At 29.1% G+C, this 19225-nt stretch overlaps 2 protein-coding genes across 2 annotated transcripts; one reads left to right on the top strand and one right to left on the bottom strand.

Annotated features, from left to right (window-relative positions):
• Nucleotides 1-4733: 4733 nt before the first annotated feature.
• LOC102601254 (pectin acetylesterase 8-like) lies at nt 4734-12366 on the bottom strand. Its single transcript, XM_006365885.2, has 13 exons — nt 12265-12366; nt 11817-11989; nt 11659-11741; nt 11017-11143; nt 10825-10904; nt 10612-10698; nt 10402-10526; nt 10246-10306; nt 10098-10151; nt 9941-10018; nt 9708-9789; nt 9311-9450; nt 4734-4932 (listed from the first exon to the last, which is right to left on the bottom strand). The coding sequence occupies exons 2-13, from the start codon at nt 11983-11985 to the stop codon at nt 4810-4812; spliced, it is 1209 nt and encodes a 402-aa protein (XP_006365947.2). The 5' UTR covers nt 11986-11989; nt 12265-12366; the 3' UTR covers nt 4734-4809.
• A 2803-nt stretch (nt 12367-15169) lies between these two features.
• On the top strand, nt 15170-17040 carry LOC102600907 (BTB/POZ and TAZ domain-containing protein 3-like). Its single transcript, XM_006365884.2, has 3 exons — nt 15170-15570; nt 15716-15846; nt 16555-17040. The coding sequence occupies exons 1-3, from the start codon at nt 15226-15228 to the stop codon at nt 16871-16873; spliced, it is 795 nt and encodes a 264-aa protein (XP_006365946.1). The 5' UTR covers nt 15170-15225; the 3' UTR covers nt 16874-17040.
• The last annotated feature ends 2185 nt before the right edge of the window (nt 17041-19225 follow it).

The following is a 19225-nucleotide window of genomic DNA, read 5'->3' as shown; positions in this document are numbered from 1 at the left end:
TTATGTTATGCTTTAGAATTCCTCTTACATGCTCGTACATTCCACGTACTGAGCCATTTGGCCTGCATCTTCTCATGATGTAGACATAGGTATTCAGGATCAGCAACATAAGCTTCGTTGATACATCCGAGAGTTCGAGTTAGTTATGGTGAGCCTCCTTGCTTTCAGAGGATTTCATTTACCTTTCAGTTTAGTCAGGATGTCGTGGGTCTTGTCCCGACTTCCATCTTTATCAGTTAGAGACTTCATAGATAATCAGTATAGTTGAGAAGTCTGTATTATTTATTTATTTTATTAAATATTTCAAAGACTTAAATTGCCAATTTTGGGGTGAGTTGAATATATTTTATTATCCAGAGTTTTCATTTGAGAGTCAATTTTGGGGCGAGTTGTATGCTTGAATCAGTTTTCCGGTTGTAGTCAGCCAGGATGAGGGTTCGCCTGGGGACCAACAATGGTCTTCGAGTGCCGGCCACGTCCAGGGTGTAGGCTCGGGTCGTGACACAAAACATATTTCACCTAAGTTCCTTTTTCACACATGATTTTCAACAAGATGGTGAGATAAATGTTCAACAGATTCGTTCGAGTGATAATCTTGTAGATTTATTCACTAAGGCATTCCCAATGTCAACATTTGAGAAGCTAAGATATAAGATTGGAATGCGTCGTCTCTGAGATATCAAATAAAGTTTTAATCAGGGGGAGTAAAATACGCGTTGTATTCTTTTTCCCTTAACCAAGGTTTTGTCCCATTAAATTTTCCTGGTAAGGTTTTTAATGAGGCAACATTCAAGACGTATTACAAGATGTGTGTACTCTTTTTTCTTCACTAGGCTTTTTCCCACTGGGTTTTTCCTAGTAAGGTTTTAACGAGGTACAATATCTATAAACATCCAAGGGGGAGTGTTACAAATCCATTTAATTGTGGATGTTTCTCTTAATTTATCCCTAATATTATGCATTTATTTATTGTATTAATTAAAGTTCTACTAACGTATTTGGTTAAAGAATGTAAACGGGTGTTTTCTAAATCCTATAAAAGGGTATTCTTTACCCTTGTGAAAAAAAAACAACTAAAAAGAGATAAAATACTATTCCATCACCATTTATTTCCCTATATATTATTTAAGTATTCTTATATTTTTCTCTTATTTTACAACAACTTTATCATTATTTGCTCTTGTTGCATTGCAAATTACTAAGTCTTTCAAAGTCCTGTTTTTATGTTTTTTTGTCTGAAATTTTGAGTCATGTCTAACACAATTTCTATATTAAACCAGTAGATATCCTTCACAGTCCGATTAGCTCCTTCAAAACATTTTACTTAAGAGAGGAAGCAAGGTTTTGTTCAGTTGTTCTTTTAATACTACCTCCATTTATTTTTAATTGTCATGGTTTTCTTTTTTAGAGTCAAATGATAATAACTTTGACTAACATTTTACGATGTATTTTTAATCATATTAATATGCAAAAAATGAAATTTCTAGTACTTTTCGTATAGTTTTTGAATATTTTAATTTTTTGTTTAAAATATCTAATTAATGCAATCTAATTTAACTTTGGAAATTAATCAAATTGACTTTAGAAAAGTGCAACATGACAATTAAAAATGGACAAAGGAAGTATTAACTTTCATCATATGAATTTGAATTTTGGATTGAGTTAGATTTGATCGTATTAGAATTTCTTGATTGAATTTTTAAAAAATCAAATTTGTTCTAGGGACCCTTTTAATTAATGAATCAAAAAATTCCGTCACAATTTTTATTTGTTAGATTTTTTTTTTAAATCTATCTATATATATTAGGAGAGGAAAAAGTGCCACATGTCAGCACCACAAAAAACACATTTTAAAATTAATTAAAATTAAATAAATGGAAATAATTTTAAAACAATTTTAAAAATTATGGTGATGACTGATGTAACTGTAAAATTGTTTATAATTAATACACATAATTCTATAATATTAAAAACAGATTGGTAAGAAAATTAATTAAAAACAATGGATCTTCATATGGAAAATGAGATTGTTTTGTTCCTTTTAAAAAAATTAAAATATCATCTCGATCACATGCCTTAGTAAATAATATAAAGAAAAATCTCAGTCATAAATTTTTTAAAAAAAAAAACAAAAAAAAAAAACAGAACCACGTTCTTTCTTTCTTTATAAATAAAAAGAAAGCTTTAGCCATGACAAAATACTAAATAATTAATTTAAAATTTAAATTTCAAATAATAACTAACCTTATCCCTAAAAAACAATTAAACTTCATAAGTCATATCTGTGAAAAAATATTACTCTTAACTACATTATCATCTACATCTTCTTAAACCAACTCTTCAAAAATATATATTCAAAAATGTGTAACAACAATCACATTAAAAGAAATGGAGGAATTCTGAAGAATTTGTATGTATGTATGCCTTCTTCCTTAATTATTTTATGTGAAATTATTTGATTATGGTTGAAGGGGAAGGATTACCATCATCTCCAGTGCAATGAGGAAGAAGAAGAAACTAATGATAAAGAAATGGAGGAATTCTGAAGAATTTTACAATAGTGGACCATGTACGTCGTCTTTTAATATTTTTCGTACATAAATTACTGCTATGATAATTGTATCGTCGATTTAATACTTTGCATGACATCTAATATTTTCTTTTGTAATAATTTAGCCTTTTTCTGTTCATTTTTATGTTAAATTAAAATGGTCTCTTTTTAAGCGATTTATTAGATTATTAGATGAATATACATACTAAACTCAATTACCATTTAAATTTGATTGGCGCTCCTTATTTATGTTGATTTCATATTCTTTTAACGATTCAATAGGTGTTTCATTTTTAAAGAATAAAATTAATATAAATAATGATGATGATGAAGAATAAAATCAATATGAATATTGACGGATAAGATGAAAAGACTTGAGATGTTTTGCAAATGAAGATGCCGTCATACCTTAAGGTAATTATGATATAAATTTTTACTTTTTTTATTTTTATTTTATTTTTTAAAAGAAAAAATTGCACTTTCCTCATTCTCCATTCTTCGTTGATGATAAAAATTATGCTAAAAAGTCATTAAATTTTAATTATAAAAGCTATAATATACTACAGTCACTCTCTAATTTGGATGAGATTATATTTTATATAGTAATTGAAATTACATTTGTTAAATTTAAATAATGAAAGAATTTTGATTAATAAAATAAAAGTATAATAAGAATTTCGTATAAGTTTGAAAGTAAGAAGTTATATATTTATCTACATAATATTAGAAGATGAGTAATAGAGAAGGACAATGAATTATTTTATTTTAAAAAAAACACATCACAAATGGTTAGCACAATAACAATAGATATGAATAAGAAAATGAAAAACATATAAATACATATCTCAATGTAAACATATAAACATTTAAATTTGAGATGAGAAAGTATTTAGAAATATAAAAAAATCATACTATATGAATAAGCTCATGTACTTGAAATCGTACTATATAACCATAAAAATAAAAATGTTTAATCAATAAAAAAACTCCCGAGAAACATATTTTAAACAAAAATAAAATTCAAAATTATCACGTGGATATTCAATTTTCAAGGTAAAACTCAAATTTTTATATGTAAGATAATTATTTTTTTGATAAAGTTGTAAGAGAATTATTTCATAATCAGAGTTTAGTAATGACATTATTTGAACTATAGATGAAATAAAAAATAAAAAGAACAAAAAAAGAGAATTATAATGTATAAAGAAGTCGTGCAATATATAATATCATGTAACTTAATTCTTAATAGATAAAGTCAGGAATAAACAAAATTATATAATGAAAGAATTTCTAGCAACACAATAAAATACAAAAAAAATTAACTAAATTTTCATATAGGAAATAAAATTATTTGAATATAATCTCAAATTCTAAATTGAAAATAAAGTGGAATGAAATTTTAGCATCTTATCACATATTATATAAAAAAAACACTTCGGTAGATTTTTAATAAGCAAAAATATTGAAAAAAGGAATATCTCTTTTTATATTTTGGATTCAAATTAATATAACTTTATTTCTATTACATGTAAAAATTTATACGAGGAAAACTATTAAACCATAGAACAAACAATATTTACAAAAAGAGTATTAGGGATAATATGAAAATTGTACAATGAATTCGCTTAAAACTAAAGTACCATAATGGTTTAATACAAAAATTTGTTATTAATAATTGTTACAGTAAAGATTGTAGAACATATAATATTGTTTGTACTAAGAGCACTTCACATAAATCATATTAATTTTTTGTCGTTATCTTTAAATGTGTAATTTTTTAGTAAAATAACCGCGCATTACGCGGGCACGTATACTAGTATAAATAAAAAGGTTAGGATAAAAGAGTTAAGTGTTTTCTAGTTTTGTGATTTTTTAGTTAGTATCTCAAAGTTCGGTAAGTAATTTTTGTATTAGAAAAAAATAGTTAAGTAACTTTTGTGAATAGAAATAATAGTTACATTACCACATGTGAAATTTACCTAATCGTAATTAATTTTTATGTTACTTAATGTAACATCTTGGAGGAGGCCACACACATGCTCTTAATAAATTGACAACAAATTATGTGAGATATGCTTTCGTTATATGTTTTTTTGAGAAACAAGTACTACATGACTCTGCATACACGTGCAATCTAAGTGTCGAGAAAATAGTTTTTATATATTAGCAACTATTTCATATGCATCTGAAAGTTGACAACATTAACATAAACTAACAAAATTATTGATAACTTCCTCAAATTAGATATAGTAATAAAATTATCCACGAGACTTGAGAGTACCGTTGTTGTATAAATAAACGGGGAGTGGCAAGTCATGCTCATCGATCACATAAGAGTATTTTCGATCATAATACCAATCACCAAATACCTTAATTGTAGTCTGCATCAACATTTCATCAAATTAATATCATGAAATAAATTCCTATTTTATTTTATTTTTTATGTTTTCACTAAAATTTCAAACGCTATTAAAATTAATCAATAATCACAAATACATTATTGAATTGATATATTTTAACGTTGAGTAATACGATTATTGAGTATAAAAGAATAATGTAAAAGGTATACCTGTCAAGGATTATGCAACAAAAAAAATTAACAAAAAAAGCAAATCATACTTTCCTCCACTTAGCTCTCCATTGTAAATATTTTTACCTCATATTTCAATATTTTACCACAGTCCAATAAGATGTAGTTATTATCTTATTAAAATGATGTTTATATATATAAATTTTATATATTTTTCATGATGATCTATTTACTTAATTCGACGTTATAATAAATTCTAGATGAAGATAAGAAAATTGAGCAATTAAAAACTTAACAGTTTTTGTTTTTAGTGGAATTTTTTTTAATTAGTTATCATCTATATATTAATCTATTTAAAGTTTCTCTTGATAGTTATTTCATAATTGATTTTCTTGTTATTTAAGTGATTAGGAAGCAATTTTAATTGGAGCATATAATCAATAATAAAAAAGAGTAATACAAAAATTTCAATTTAAACATACAACTTATAAGAAAAATATGTATTGTATTTAAAAAATCAAGGATTAAAAAAAAGTAATAGAAAAATCTTTTAAAAAATTAATATGATAATTTAAATTCGAAATTAAATAAAAATTCAAGCTTGAATAGAGTTGTAACTTCTAACCTTCTTATATATATACTCCTATAGTATCATATAATGTTAAGATTTTTTTCTTCTTTTTCCTTTTTATTCATCATTAGTTTTATTAGTGAATTCATTTACCACATTCATCATATTTTTTTCTTTTCTACAAAAAAGAAGAAGAATTGTTCTAATATTTTCATTTTATATGCACGTGATGATATTCGTATTACAACCTAATTTTTTTAAAAACTTATTAATACGTACATGCTTGAATTGAAGTAAGTAGGAATAATTTTCATTCTATTTTTGTTCGTTTGTGTTTTTATAAAAATAAATACATTCGATTATGTATGTGAAACATAAAACATCACATTTTATTGAATAATTTAGTAAGGTATTTTAGCTTTATGAATGATAACTTTTGTAATTTTGAAAATATAATGAATTAATTAATTTATTTTATATATATTAATTAAATATTAGATATACTACTATTCATAAATTTTAAATTGAAAATATGTGAATAATAAAATAAAATAAAATAGAAGTAAACAAAATAAATGAATTTGTGATATATTAATAAGAAGAGCACTTAATAAATTATATTAACCGCAGTGATAAGCTAATAAAAATCAATATTAAAAATCTAATAATTTTTACTAGTGAACAATGTAATAAAACAATTATGAAACATTAATTGTTATTAAATAAATACATGATTTGTTATTTATATTCATATAGATTTGTTTATGAATATTGAGAGGAGGTGTAGAGTGGGAATGGGGGACTAACAATATGATAGTTGAACTTTTTTCTAAGGTAATATTAGTCAACATGTCCAAACAAGATATCACATTTTAATACGTTTAAAAATAATATTTTAATATTATCCGCGCATCTCTCGGGTATGTATACTAGTTTAATTCAAGGAAAAAGAGTTTGATATACCCTTTAACTTTGTCATTTAGAGCTGATATATCCTCATTCTAAAAGTGGCTCATATATACCATTTTACTCTAACGGAAGTGTAAAAATTATTTTTAAATTAATTTTTATTTAAAAACTAATTCATGGAGGAGTATATTTTATCCTTCTCACACGTTTTTGGTTTACTATTTTGATTCAAAGGTTAATTTGAATTTATTATTTTGATGGTTAAATTTATTCTTTTCACTTATTTTCTTATAAAATTTATTATAGATGTCATAATTTTTTTTACAGATATAAAAACTAAATTAAAATATCGCCGCAAAAAAATAATTGTAATTTTTTTTTTCTTTTTTCATTCACACTTCTTTCTTTTTATTTCTCTTATTTAACATTAAAGAATGAAAGAAAAAATGAAATAAGAATAAGAAACTCAAAAAATAATAATAAAAAAAGTTAAAAAATAATTTGTGTGAAAAAGATCAAATACATAATTTTTTTAAATATTAAAAATCAAAAAAATAATTTTATCACTTTCGTAATGGTAAGGGTATATTTGAGCCATTTTTGTAATGATAAGGAGTACATGTGAGCCACTTTTGTAACGATAATTAATATATGTGAGACACTTTTGTAACGAGAAACATATTAACTCTAAATGACAAAGTTAAAGGATATATCAGACCGCAATAACTTTTAAACAATTCATTGTTATTGGCATTTAAACTTCCTTCCCGTGGCTACTTTCTTACCACTTCCCTAGTTTTAGTTTTGGACAATGCTACTTTAGATCCAATTCTCAAAAAATGACTATGATGGATACTTATTAATATGATGGTCCAACAAAAACTTTCACTCTCAGAGACAATTAAATTAATTCAAATACATTTTTACATTTATGACACTAAGAATTCATATTGACACAGAAGTAACTATTTTCTATGTACCAATTTATGTGGCACAGTTAAATTTCGAGAGTAGAATAATTTAATTTTGACAATGTGGATATGAACTCTTTAAATTTTTTGAAATAAAATATACAGATTTGAAAACTAGTACTACTAAATTTTAAAAAAATACTATAAGTCACAATAATTGACAATTTCAAATATTTAATACATATATGAAAAAATGATAAAGACTCGTTTCATTGTTTATCTCAAAATCTAAAAGGTACCACATATATTAGGACGGAGGGAGTATAAAAGGAGAAGAAGAAGGTTTCACATTGTACTTTTAGCAGTGTCAACCAAAACTATACTCAAGAATATATAGCTACTGATATGAACCTCAACTACGGCAGCTAATGTGTCAACAACATACCTAGTGAAATTCACAAGTGGGATAGGGAGAGCGTAGAGAGTATGCAGAATCGCAAACTATACCCCTACCTAATGGAAGTAAGTTTTTAATCCTCGCAACCCAAAAAAAGGAAACATTAAGGGGTGGAGGAGCTAGAAGGGAATTTTTTATATAATAGCAAACTATTAATTCAAATTAAATGCTATAACCATAGTTTGATTTAATTGTACCCCATAGCAAACTATTGCTATTTTCGCCTCTCTCCTTGGTGAATCTCGCTCGCCACTCTCGTTCTCGCTGGGCAGTCTCCCTCGCCTCTCTCGCTTTTATACAAACACAAATGTATAAAATGCGTTTGTGTTTGTATAAAGCGAGAGAAAATTGTATATATACATATATTTTCGTTCCCCTCTCCCAGATCTCACTCACCACTCTCATTCGCCTCTCTCACTTTATACAACACAAATGTATACATTGCGTTTGTGTTTGTATAAAGCGAGAGAAAATTGTATATATACATATATTTTCGTTCCCCTCTCCCAGATCTCACTCACCACTCTCATTCGCCTCTCTCACTTTATACAACACAAATGTATACATTGCGTTTGTGTTTGTATAAAGCGAGAGAAAATTGTATATATACATATATTTTCGTTCCCCTCTCCCAGATCTCACTCACCACTCTCATTCGCCTCTCTCACTTTATACAACACAAATGTATACATTGCGTTTGTGTTTGTATAAAGCGAGAGAAAATTGTATATATACATATATTTTCGTTCCCCTCTCCCAGATCTCACTCACCACTCTCATTCGCCTCTCTCACTTTATACAACACAAATGTATACATTGCGTTTGTGTTTGTATAAAGCGAGAGAAAATTGTATATATACATATATTTTCGTTCCCCTCTCCCAGATCTCACTCACCACTCTCATTCGCCTCTCTCACTTTATACAACACAAATGTATACATTGCGTTTGTGTTTGTATAAAGCGAGAGAAAATTGTATATACAAATACAAATGCATATATTTTCGTCCTATACGACACTTATGATTATACAAATACAATCTTCCCCTGCCCAGTTTTCTTTTGTCCTTTTCTCTTTCTCGCTTTATACAAACACAAATTATACAATTAATTCTTTTGTATATGTATTACCGAAACAGATTATACAATTGCTTCTTTTGTATATGTATAACGAATATACATATTAATAGCCATAGCAAACATAAAGTTTGCTATGGAATGCAGTTATGCAAACTATAACTATATCATATAAATATAATTTTTATGTTTGTTAGATGGGAAAGTTGCTCTTCAAAGAATGCAACTAATACAAAAAGAATGAAGAGCATTTGCAAGATTAATAACAAATTTTACCAAAAAGAAAATCGCAAATAATATCTTACCAGATTATAAACCGGAGTGGCATTGATTTTATTCCACCATAGTTCAAGCTGTGTATGACGATTAAACGAATCAATGAAAGCTCCTCTTTGTTTTGGATCATTTGCTTTGGGCAAAGCTCTTAGAAATTCCGACCTCAATTCTGAATAAACAAATTGCAAAAGCATAATTACGTAGTAATGTATAGTAAATGACCACATCATGTTCTGTATGCGTGTGCATATATAAACTTCTTAATAAAATATGAAGAATATATGCTCTTGTCCTTAATCTTTTACTCTCTTCTTATGAAATTTTCGATTGAAAAAGAAATTTGTCATGTACACTAACTCATAAAACGAATGTTTTTAATGAGTACTAGAAGAAGTAGAGTTTGAAATTTTTCGAGAGTGTGCAAACCTTTGAAGGCATTGTTCTGACTTTCAGTGCAATTTCTAGCTTGAATGTATTCGCCGATATCAGAGCCTATAATACTGTTCACCTGAAAATCATTTCATTTCGAAATGTCAAATGAAAAAGGAAGAATATAGTACTGACTTATCACTATATCCAAATATAATTAAATGCGTGCAGAAATAACTTATTTACGTATAAGTGATCTGTCGTTATTTATATACTGTCAATATATGTACCTGATAACTATCAAATGCTGACATTACAGTAAAAAATGGCGTCTTGATATCTCGTTGTATGTTTTCTAGGAAGAAACACTGCAGAGTATTTGTAGTTTTGTATAATTCATTAGTTCAGAAATCATAAATGACAATATAGTTAAACTGCAGGATGTACCAATTCCGGTTTCATTCTTGAAGTGCATGATTTTGGTAACACTTTAGTAGATCCCTGCAACTCAGTAAAATAGGTTTACGAACATTAAATCAACAATATGTATACAGATCAAAAAATAATCAAGTAAATGAAAGAGATGGGATTTTACATGTAGAGTAACAACATCTCTAAAGATGGACTCAAACACATTTGCTAGCAGGGGATTTTTCCTGTAAGTAGAAAAAACGAACTGTCTAAGTTAGATTAATCAGTACGCGGTATGATTCTTAATTAGCATATATAGGAAATGCAACGTGTATCTTACACGCGGATAAAATAACCAGCATCAACCAAGCATTTCACTCTATGAGCTTTATGCAATAAACTGCGGAAGTGATCACAGTATAGCATTGCTGGATATCCATTAGCAGAACCGCCAGAAAGAATAGCCTGCAATTATTAAGTTCTCTCAGGATTTTCCAACGAACAATAACAAATACTACTACTATTTCAGTTATAATTTAAACATACATACGTTCTTTGCATCCTTTAATCCTTTAGCTAAAAGATCCTCAATTATTGCATCAAATATCCTTGCACCTCTAAAATGAAGATTGGTAGCCTAAACAATATAGGATGTGAGAATAGTTCAATGTTGTCTTGTCAAAAAACACACCGATAAAGAAATGTCACAAACACACATTCAGAGAGAGTTTTAAAATAGGAACTAGATCGAAAAAGAGCATACAGGATCAACGTTTTCGATATCTCCAGTGAAAGCTCCACCATCACAATACCTAACAAAGACTTTGTTCCAGTTGTAAAAATCTGCATGATTTACAATAAATATAACCAATTTATGATCGATCATATGTATAAGACTTTCTCAATCAAATTGAACTTTTCATTCTAGATTATCAAATAGTTCTCGATAATTAACCTGGATTTTCTCTTTTGCTCTTGCTGAAAATGCCTAAAAATATAAATGGCAGCATAAGTGTTGAAGAACCCAAGTCAGTCTTGGAACGGTTTAGGCAGTCTGTCGTGTTTCTGCACCATGCTCCTCCCTATTTACAAAGTGAAAGTTGCAGAAAGCAAGCATGTCTCAGTAGTAATAGGGGGTCAAATAGGCCGGTTGATTTGAAATTAGAAATATTAAAATGAGTTGAAACATAAATTGGGTTGGATCTTGACCCGCCCAAATTTACTTTGAACTCAAATGGGCTTAAACACCAATTGGGTTTTGATCCGCTCAATTTGACCAGCTTAATCTCAATAATTTTAATATATTATGATTTAAGTTTTATAACAACAATTTGAATTTCAACTCAACAAAATTTTAAAAAACAAGTTATAAATGCATAGAGAAATTCTAAAAGATATAAAATAGATAGTAATTCATAATTTCAATATAGGAACATACATTATATCAATGTAAATAAAGAGTCTTAAAACAGTTTGAATTTAAAGATTAAATGAGGCTCAATTGAAACATTTAAAACCTTTGCAGAAAGCAAGCGCGCCTCAATAATGAATAACCAGAGAAAGAGTTTAACTTGTATTAATGTTATGTTAAACTTACTGAGAGTAGAATAATCCAGTTTCTGAGTCCATGTCCGAATCCTCGATCAAGATGGTACGCTGGAGGTGATCCGTCCAAGCAAACTGCAAGTAAAACTATAATCATGATTTTTTTCTACTTTAAGTTGGATTTAATTTGTACGTATATATATATTGAACCTGCTCCTTTTGATACAGAATTCTGAACAATTGTTTTATCGACAAAATATGCATGATCTGCGCCTTTCTCTTGTTTCAGTGATTCATTTGCTTTTGTAGAATCAGTTTTGCTGATGGCCAGAGAACAAATAAGTAAGCAAACAAGTTGAACACTTCTTGTCGACATCATTAACCTGCACTACATAATGTCCAAGGATGAGAAATGAAATATTTACTGTAAAAATATCAATAGAAGAAAATACAATTTGATAATAGTTATATCAATTTGTGGATATAATTTTTGTTACTTAATATAATTGAATGTAGCATACAAATCCATACCAAATTAAGGCTTTCGAAAAGTATTATTACATGTAGATTCATCAAATGAAATAGTATGTCTCCATTCAAACAGAGAAATAATGGATCATATGAAATGATTAAAGTTAAAAGAGGGTAAGAGAAGGACCTAAATTGAAGTTGAAATGGTGAAACACTGAACAACTCTTGAGTGGCTGTATGAGTATGATGAATTCATATCACTGAAGATGGTGATCCATATATTATATACTCCCTCCGTCCCATTTTGTGAGGTAGTTTGACTCGGCACGGAGTTTTAAAAAATAATAGAAATTTGTGTGGCTGTAAATAAACATTTTATAATTAAATTATTATTTTATATAAAAATGTGTTTTCTTTTTGAGACTGACAAAAAAGAAAGTAAATCACATAAATTGGGATAGATGAAGTATATAATATGCTCAAACTAGATATGAATTGACCTGTTTTTGTTTATTCATTGCTCACATGCTGTATGGAAGAGAGAACATGGGAGTGAGTGTGCCGTGCAGCAAACAGAGGGTTGACTATAATTTATTTTTGTGTTTATTCATTAGAATGTGAAACTAAGGTTGTAGACTCCTATTTTAGATTTTAATACTGATCTAGTTGCTTTTATAAAATTCTAGCTAGTTAAGTAATTTTGGGTGTAAAACGGTTTACTTTTAAAGTACCTTTTGATGAAGTCCTTGCGTATGGCTGTCTTGACTCTCAACCATAAAGCCACTAAAACAATCGCTTGGGGTTTCTATTTTTTCTCTTATATATATATATATATATATATATATATTACTAAAAATATCGCGTGTATTGATAAATTTTAAAAGAATTTTTTAGATTAAAAAATATAACGATTTTTTACCTCATTTAATATAAGGATTGTTATAATAATTGAGAAATGAAATAGTGTTTAGTTAGTTGTAACATCCTTTCTTACGTTATCTATTTTGTTTCTCATTTATATTTTGACAATTTTCATGAACTAAAGTCTCTCGATCAGTCAAACCTACTACATTGCAAAATCTATTTGTGTGCTTATAAAAAACATCAAATTCGTTTTTTTGTTGTCTTCTACAAATTTCAAGCACTTGAACTAATATAATCAATAGTACTATTTTAATATCATTATATCAGCTTATCAAATTTAGCGCAACACTATTTCGATATCATTATATAAATTTTTTGAAATTTTTGAGTTAGGTTTTATTATTTTAACTTGAAAATTTTACATTGTTTACATTCTTAGTTCATAATGTTCGCGTATATACTACCTCTAAAGACCTCATTTGTAGGATTACACTGAGTATGTTATAATTATTCAATTTGTATATGTCAACTAAAAAAAATAAGCCTCTTCATGAAGTTTGTCCATATGCCTCCAAACTTGTCGAGACGGCCCTATCCTTACAGTACTTGAGGCTTTACCACTATTACCCTAAGTCTCAAGTAGATTACCAACATCAGGTCTCAAATTTTTAGATGAAACACAAGTCCCAAATTTTTGTGTTTAGTTTTTTTTTCCTAATCTTTAACTTTTTTCCAAGAAAATATAGAATACATGCAAGTTAGTCTAAAATTTTAACTATACAACTATATTTCATTGTTACTCTCCTCTACAACCGTAGTTATGAAATTAGTTACCCATCAAAAGTGCAGAAACTGAATTAAAAGTATGAAAAGATATACTTACAATAATAAAAAATGGAATCACATATAACTATTGTTGGTTGTGCCTACATCTTCTATGCTTTATTTATCTCTCCTCTGAGGAAAGATTATTATTTAAATCAAAATAAGGGAAAGAAAAAGATTCATAAGAAATAAGAATATCATTAACATTTAATTTAGGTAAATGTGTGAATTAATTATTTTTATTAATTTCATCATGTAAGGTCAATAAAATGTGAATTTCTCATTCTTCTTTTTTTTCGTTTCTGATGAAATTTATCATGCAGCTTGCCTTTATAGGGAAAGATTTCCTTTTCATTTTTCATTCAAATTTATTGAAAATTAGATCTTTCATCTTCCGGTCATTCAGTTCTTTAATTTTTTGTCACCTCAGGTGACTAGAATAAAGTTTTTTTTGTTTGTGTGAACAAATAGTTGATCATTATATTAATAGTTGTGTGAACGGAGGTAGTAATAAAATATAATCATCAACTAATATGGAACGGAAGGAAAATATTTAAAATTCCCTCCGTTCCATATAATTGATCATCATATTAAAAATAGTTGTCACATATTAATTGTTCATCTTGCTAAATTAGGAAAGTATTAATTAATTTTTCCTATATTACCCTTTTAATTAATTCTTTTTTAACATATTCCCATTTGTTTGTATATAAAATTCTCAATAAGTTCTTTAGGGGTGAATTAGTAAAATTATCTTTTTATTTATGATTTTTAAGCACCGTGCGCAAATAACCAACAACTTAGGTTGCGTGTTCTACACAAAGGAAAATGTTTTCTATGAAAATATTTGAATTTCTTACTTATTTTTTTGTGTTGGGTATATGAAAAAAGTATTATCCAAAAAATCATTTAATTATATATAATCTAAGGGGTATGGGGTGGTGGGTATGGGGCTACAAGGGGGAGGGGTGAAGATGAGGTATGTTGGAGGGTGGGGAAAACACAATCAATATAGAATGCCACTTGTAGAATTTGTTCTCTTCTTTCCTTAAGTAATTCTTGTAGAGAAAATATTTTCCAAAAATTTTGACCAACAGAACAATAAGAAAATCGGAAAACATTTTCAACCATAATAAACACACCCTTAATGTTGAATTCGTAGCACTTAAGGTATCCAATGATTCTTAATGATCATTATTAGTATTGTACTTTAATACTAATGGTTATTCCTTTCCATTCCCTTAATCTGTATGAAATTTTCAGAAAAGGAATATTAGTCCTTTACAAGTCTTCAAGGTAGATGCTTAACTTTTGATTGTTGGTTTGGGTTTTTCTACTGCATTTCGTATTGTTATATTGAAAATCCTGTGTTATTCTCAGGCATACATTACAAGTCTTAAATTTTCATTTTTCGTTACTTAGGTAGTCGTGACATTTTGTTATCGATACTAATTAGTTGATGGCATCGCCTGAAATTGATTATCCCAGGTTATCCTCGGGTTCTGAATCTTTTGGTGGATGCTTTAACATACGAATAGAAGGAGAAGACTCGAGACACACTTTGGATTTTCATGAAGATCGAAAGTGTCCAGTTTATAATGCACGTAATATCCCAGAGCCTCCACCTCCTCCTGGTAAAATCTGTTTGAAATCCATTACTCATGAAAGAGGACATGGTAAGTCTGATCGTGTCCCTAATGAAACTCGAGATACATGGGACAAGCTTTTTAAAGATGGATATGGAGCAGATGTACATATAAGTACTGATAATGGATCATTTATTCTTGCTCATTCTACTCTTTTGGTCAGTACTTCTATTTTCGTCTTCATTTATAATACTTGCAAACGTGAATGTAGAATTACTTGTCATTCACATCGTGATCATTTGTAATGACTCCTATATATACATGCTATATCACACTTTAATTTCCCCCTTGTGTTGTCCATAGAGGATTGCCTCGCCGATACTGGGTAATCTTCTACAGCAATCCAAAGTAAAAAATGGTATCAGATCCATAAAGATTCTTGGGGTTCCCCATGATGCTGTCTTTATATTCATTCGTTTCCTCTACTCAGCCTGGTATGCCAAACGTTTTTGCCTTGTGTTTCCTTAAATATCTATTGACGTTTAATGTTGCTTCTATTTAAATTGGATTGATTATATTACATACACGTAATTCGCATTTGTGTTTCATAGTTTCTGTTAATAGAATCAACAAAGCCATGGAAGGCTTTTCGACCACATAGTAATGGTGGTGAACTAGCTAGCCTGCCATGGCCTATAATAGTAGAAGTTCTTGTTAGGGTTTTATCTTGATTTTCTTATCATCCGTAAGTTTTATTTTTCTTTTGAAGGAAAGTCAAAATATTACTATAATTGCTTTTACTTTTTCTGAAAGGAAAACATGATTTTCTTTCATAGCTGGATTATTCTTTTCCTTATAGAAAAAGTTTAGAACTTTATAAATTTGAAGATCCCTCTTCTCATACCAAAATGCAATAACATCCACAATGTAAGATTTCTATTGAGGGTGTTTTATACTTTCTTTTATATTAGGTTTTCATATGTAGGCCAATTGTTCAAATCATATAAAAATATTAATATTATGTTTTTTTAGTATAGTTCCTTGTTATCTGATTTATCGCGTCTATAATTTGCAATTGTAAACCTCCACATATGTCATGATTACTTTCGAACCCAATAGCTCTGATATCTAAGTTAAACATCCTTTGGTTGTTCAGCTACTATGATACTTGAAATTTATCTCACCTGTTTGTCCTACTGCAGTTATGAAGAAAGAGAAATGAAGAAGTTTGTTCTTCATCTGTTAGTCTTATCACATTCTTATTCAGTACCATCACTTAAAAGAGTCTGCATACACCTTTTGGAGCAGGGTTGGTTGAGCCCTGAAAATGTGATAGATGTGCTTCAGTTAGGAAGGAACTGTGATGTACCACGACTTATTGTTGTTTGTATTCGTATGATAGTGAGGAACTTCATAACCATATCATCCTCCGAGGGATGGGAAGTGATGAGACGTGCTAACCCTATGCTTGAACAAGAACTTGTAGAATATGTTGTTGATGCAGATTCGATAACACAGTAACAATGTTACAACTTCCATGAAGTATTAGTAACAATGACTATCTTTCTAGCACCTATGTGCTGACTGTTTAGTGTAGAAACATTTGCTTCTGCATGGTTATTGAAACTTACTTTTGAAGCATTTGTTATGTCTCAATTGTCCCTCATTGGATTAAATCAATACCTATTTCTAAGGATTCATTTGTTCGTACTTAATGGTGGTTCAAATTTTAATGATTCAGACATTTTACCATTAAGTACATTTGTTTTAATTAAAGTTTAAGCACTTAATTGATTTGAATAGGTTTTAATCATTAAGATCTAAAACATTGTCTTAATATCATTAAGAGGTATTCTTGTGTGAATAATATTCATTATTACTCTATCCACGATCACCAGCCACCACCACTAACCACTTCCACCATCACCACTACCATTGTCAACCACCATTACCGTCATCTACCACCAACCACATCCGTCATCACAATCATCACTGTTGCTATCCACTGCTACCAACTTACCTCTTTCATCATTATATATTCATTGCCGCCGCCGCCCCCGTCACCTCGACCACCACTATCAACAAACTCAGTCATCACAACTAGTATTGCCACCAACTACCACCATACATTTTTTGTCATCACCATCACTACATCCACCACTACTATCAACCACTAACACCATTGTGGTCAATCTCTACTACCAACAACTACCATCATCATGGCTATCACCATCACCAATTATCATAAACACATCATAACCATCACATGTTCTTCAACTACCACCACACATTCTTCAGTCACCACTATTCACACCACCAACTACTAACATAAATCAACTTAACCATCAAAACCACCAACAACGCTACCAGTCGCCATTATTATGACAATCTCCACTTCCACTATTACATCTATCAGTACACTATCATTACTAGTCACTAACAACAACTATTATCATCACCGCCGTTATTACAAAGTATCTCCACCATCACTAGAAAACATGAGTATTTTTTTTTATCAAACAGTGATTTAATTTTATTATTTAATTATTTTATTTGAATTATATGTTTTTTATGTGCATATAAATAAATCATGTACATTCATATGTTGAAAAACAAACAGTTTTAATCATTCAATGTTCAGATTTAGAGACAACGTCTCAATCATTCATATGTGCATTTAGATATGACTAAATATTCTTAATAAAAACAAATGAGGCCTAAGTGTCCTCCACCCTTCCCATTTTCAAGCAACTGCATATGAACATATCGTTGATCAATGCACTGAGAGACATGCCGAAATATGTAAAATATCTGTGAGAGGTTGTGGCATGCAAAAGACATCTGGGAGATTATGAGACTGTTGCACTTCTAGAGGAGTGTAGTTTTAGGGTCTTGAACAAGCTTCTTGAGCTTATTGAAGTTAAGTGCAGACTTGTAGATAGAAACCGTGGTAGATTGCTTAAGGTGCTGCAGAAGCATGAACAAGTAGTCAAGTGACCCAAACTACCATCGAAAAAAGATTGAAAAAGAGGAAGAAAGTGCAAAATGAGGAGTTTAGACATCTCAAAAGGATTAAGAAGCGAATAAAGGCATATAAGAGCAGAAAATAGAAAGAGAGTAGTCCAGAACATCGATTACAGTTAATATCGATGTTAAATCCAAAGTCAACTTAGTTGAGACGACTAACCCAATTTATAATAGTGTAGAAAGTGCAAAATGAGGAGTTTAGACATCTCAAAAGGATTAAGAAGCGAATAAAGGCATATAAGAGCAGAAAATGAAAGAGAGAGTCCAGAACATCGATTCAGTTATATCGATGTTAAATCAAGCACTTATTGAGAGACAACCCAATTTATAATAGTGTAGAAAGTGCAAAATGAGGAGTTTAGACATCTCAAAAGGATTAAGAAGCAAATAAAGGCTCATAAGAGAGTCCAGAACATCGACTTTAGTCATGTCGATGTTAAATCAAACACTTATTGGGAGACAACCCAATTTATAATAGTGTAGCTTATTATGTTTATCATCGCATTGTTACGTTTTTGTTTAGTTTTGTTGTGCATATTAGGGGAAGCTTGAGTACCCAAAATTAAAGCTAAGGAACAAATTTGAGCTTAAGGGTGTGTTTGGTATGAAGGAAAATGTTTTCCTGGAAAACAAGTTGATTTTTGACTTATTTTCTCATGTTTGGTTGGTGAGTAGAAAATATTTTCGGAAAAGATTTTGTGTTTGATTTATGAATGAATTTTTTTTTTGAGAAATATCTTTTATTTTTGCTAGTGTAGAAAATAATTTTTGAAATTGAAAACATTTTTTAAAAACAAACTTAAATAATTTTTTTTGGGGGGTGGGGTGGGGGGTGGTAGGGGGTGG

The sequence above is a fragment of the Solanum tuberosum genome, unplaced genomic scaffold, assembly GCF_000226075.1.
Source record: "Solanum tuberosum cultivar DM 1-3 516 R44 unplaced genomic scaffold, SolTub_3.0 scf00594, whole genome shotgun sequence".
NCBI classification, from domain to species: domain Eukaryota; kingdom Viridiplantae; phylum Streptophyta; class Magnoliopsida; order Solanales; family Solanaceae; genus Solanum; species Solanum tuberosum.
This window is presented reverse-complemented; position numbering and strand designations above follow the sequence as displayed.

Coding starts and splice junctions, on each gene's coding strand:
- LOC102601254 (XM_006365885.2), bottom strand. CDS start 11,985: ATGATGTCGACAAGAAGTGTTCAACTTGTTTGCTTACTTATTTGTTCT. Junction 10,905..11,016: donor GAGCAAAAGAGAAAATCCAG/GTTAATTATCGA, acceptor TAAATCATGCAG/ATTTTTACAACTGGAACAAA. Junction 10,019..10,097: donor CAAGAATGAAACCGGAATTG/GTACATCCTGCA, acceptor AATACTCTGCAG/TGTTTCTTCCTAGAAAACAT.
- LOC102600907 (XM_006365884.2), top strand. CDS start 15,226: ATGGCATCGCCTGAAATTGATTATCCCAGGTTATCCTCGGGTTCTGAA. Junction 15,571..15,715: donor TTGCTCATTCTACTCTTTTG/GTCAGTACTTCT, acceptor TGTTGTCCATAG/AGGATTGCCTCGCCGATACT. Junction 15,847..16,554: donor CGTTTCCTCTACTCAGCCTG/GTATGCCAAACG, acceptor GTCCTACTGCAG/TTATGAAGAAAGAGAAATGA.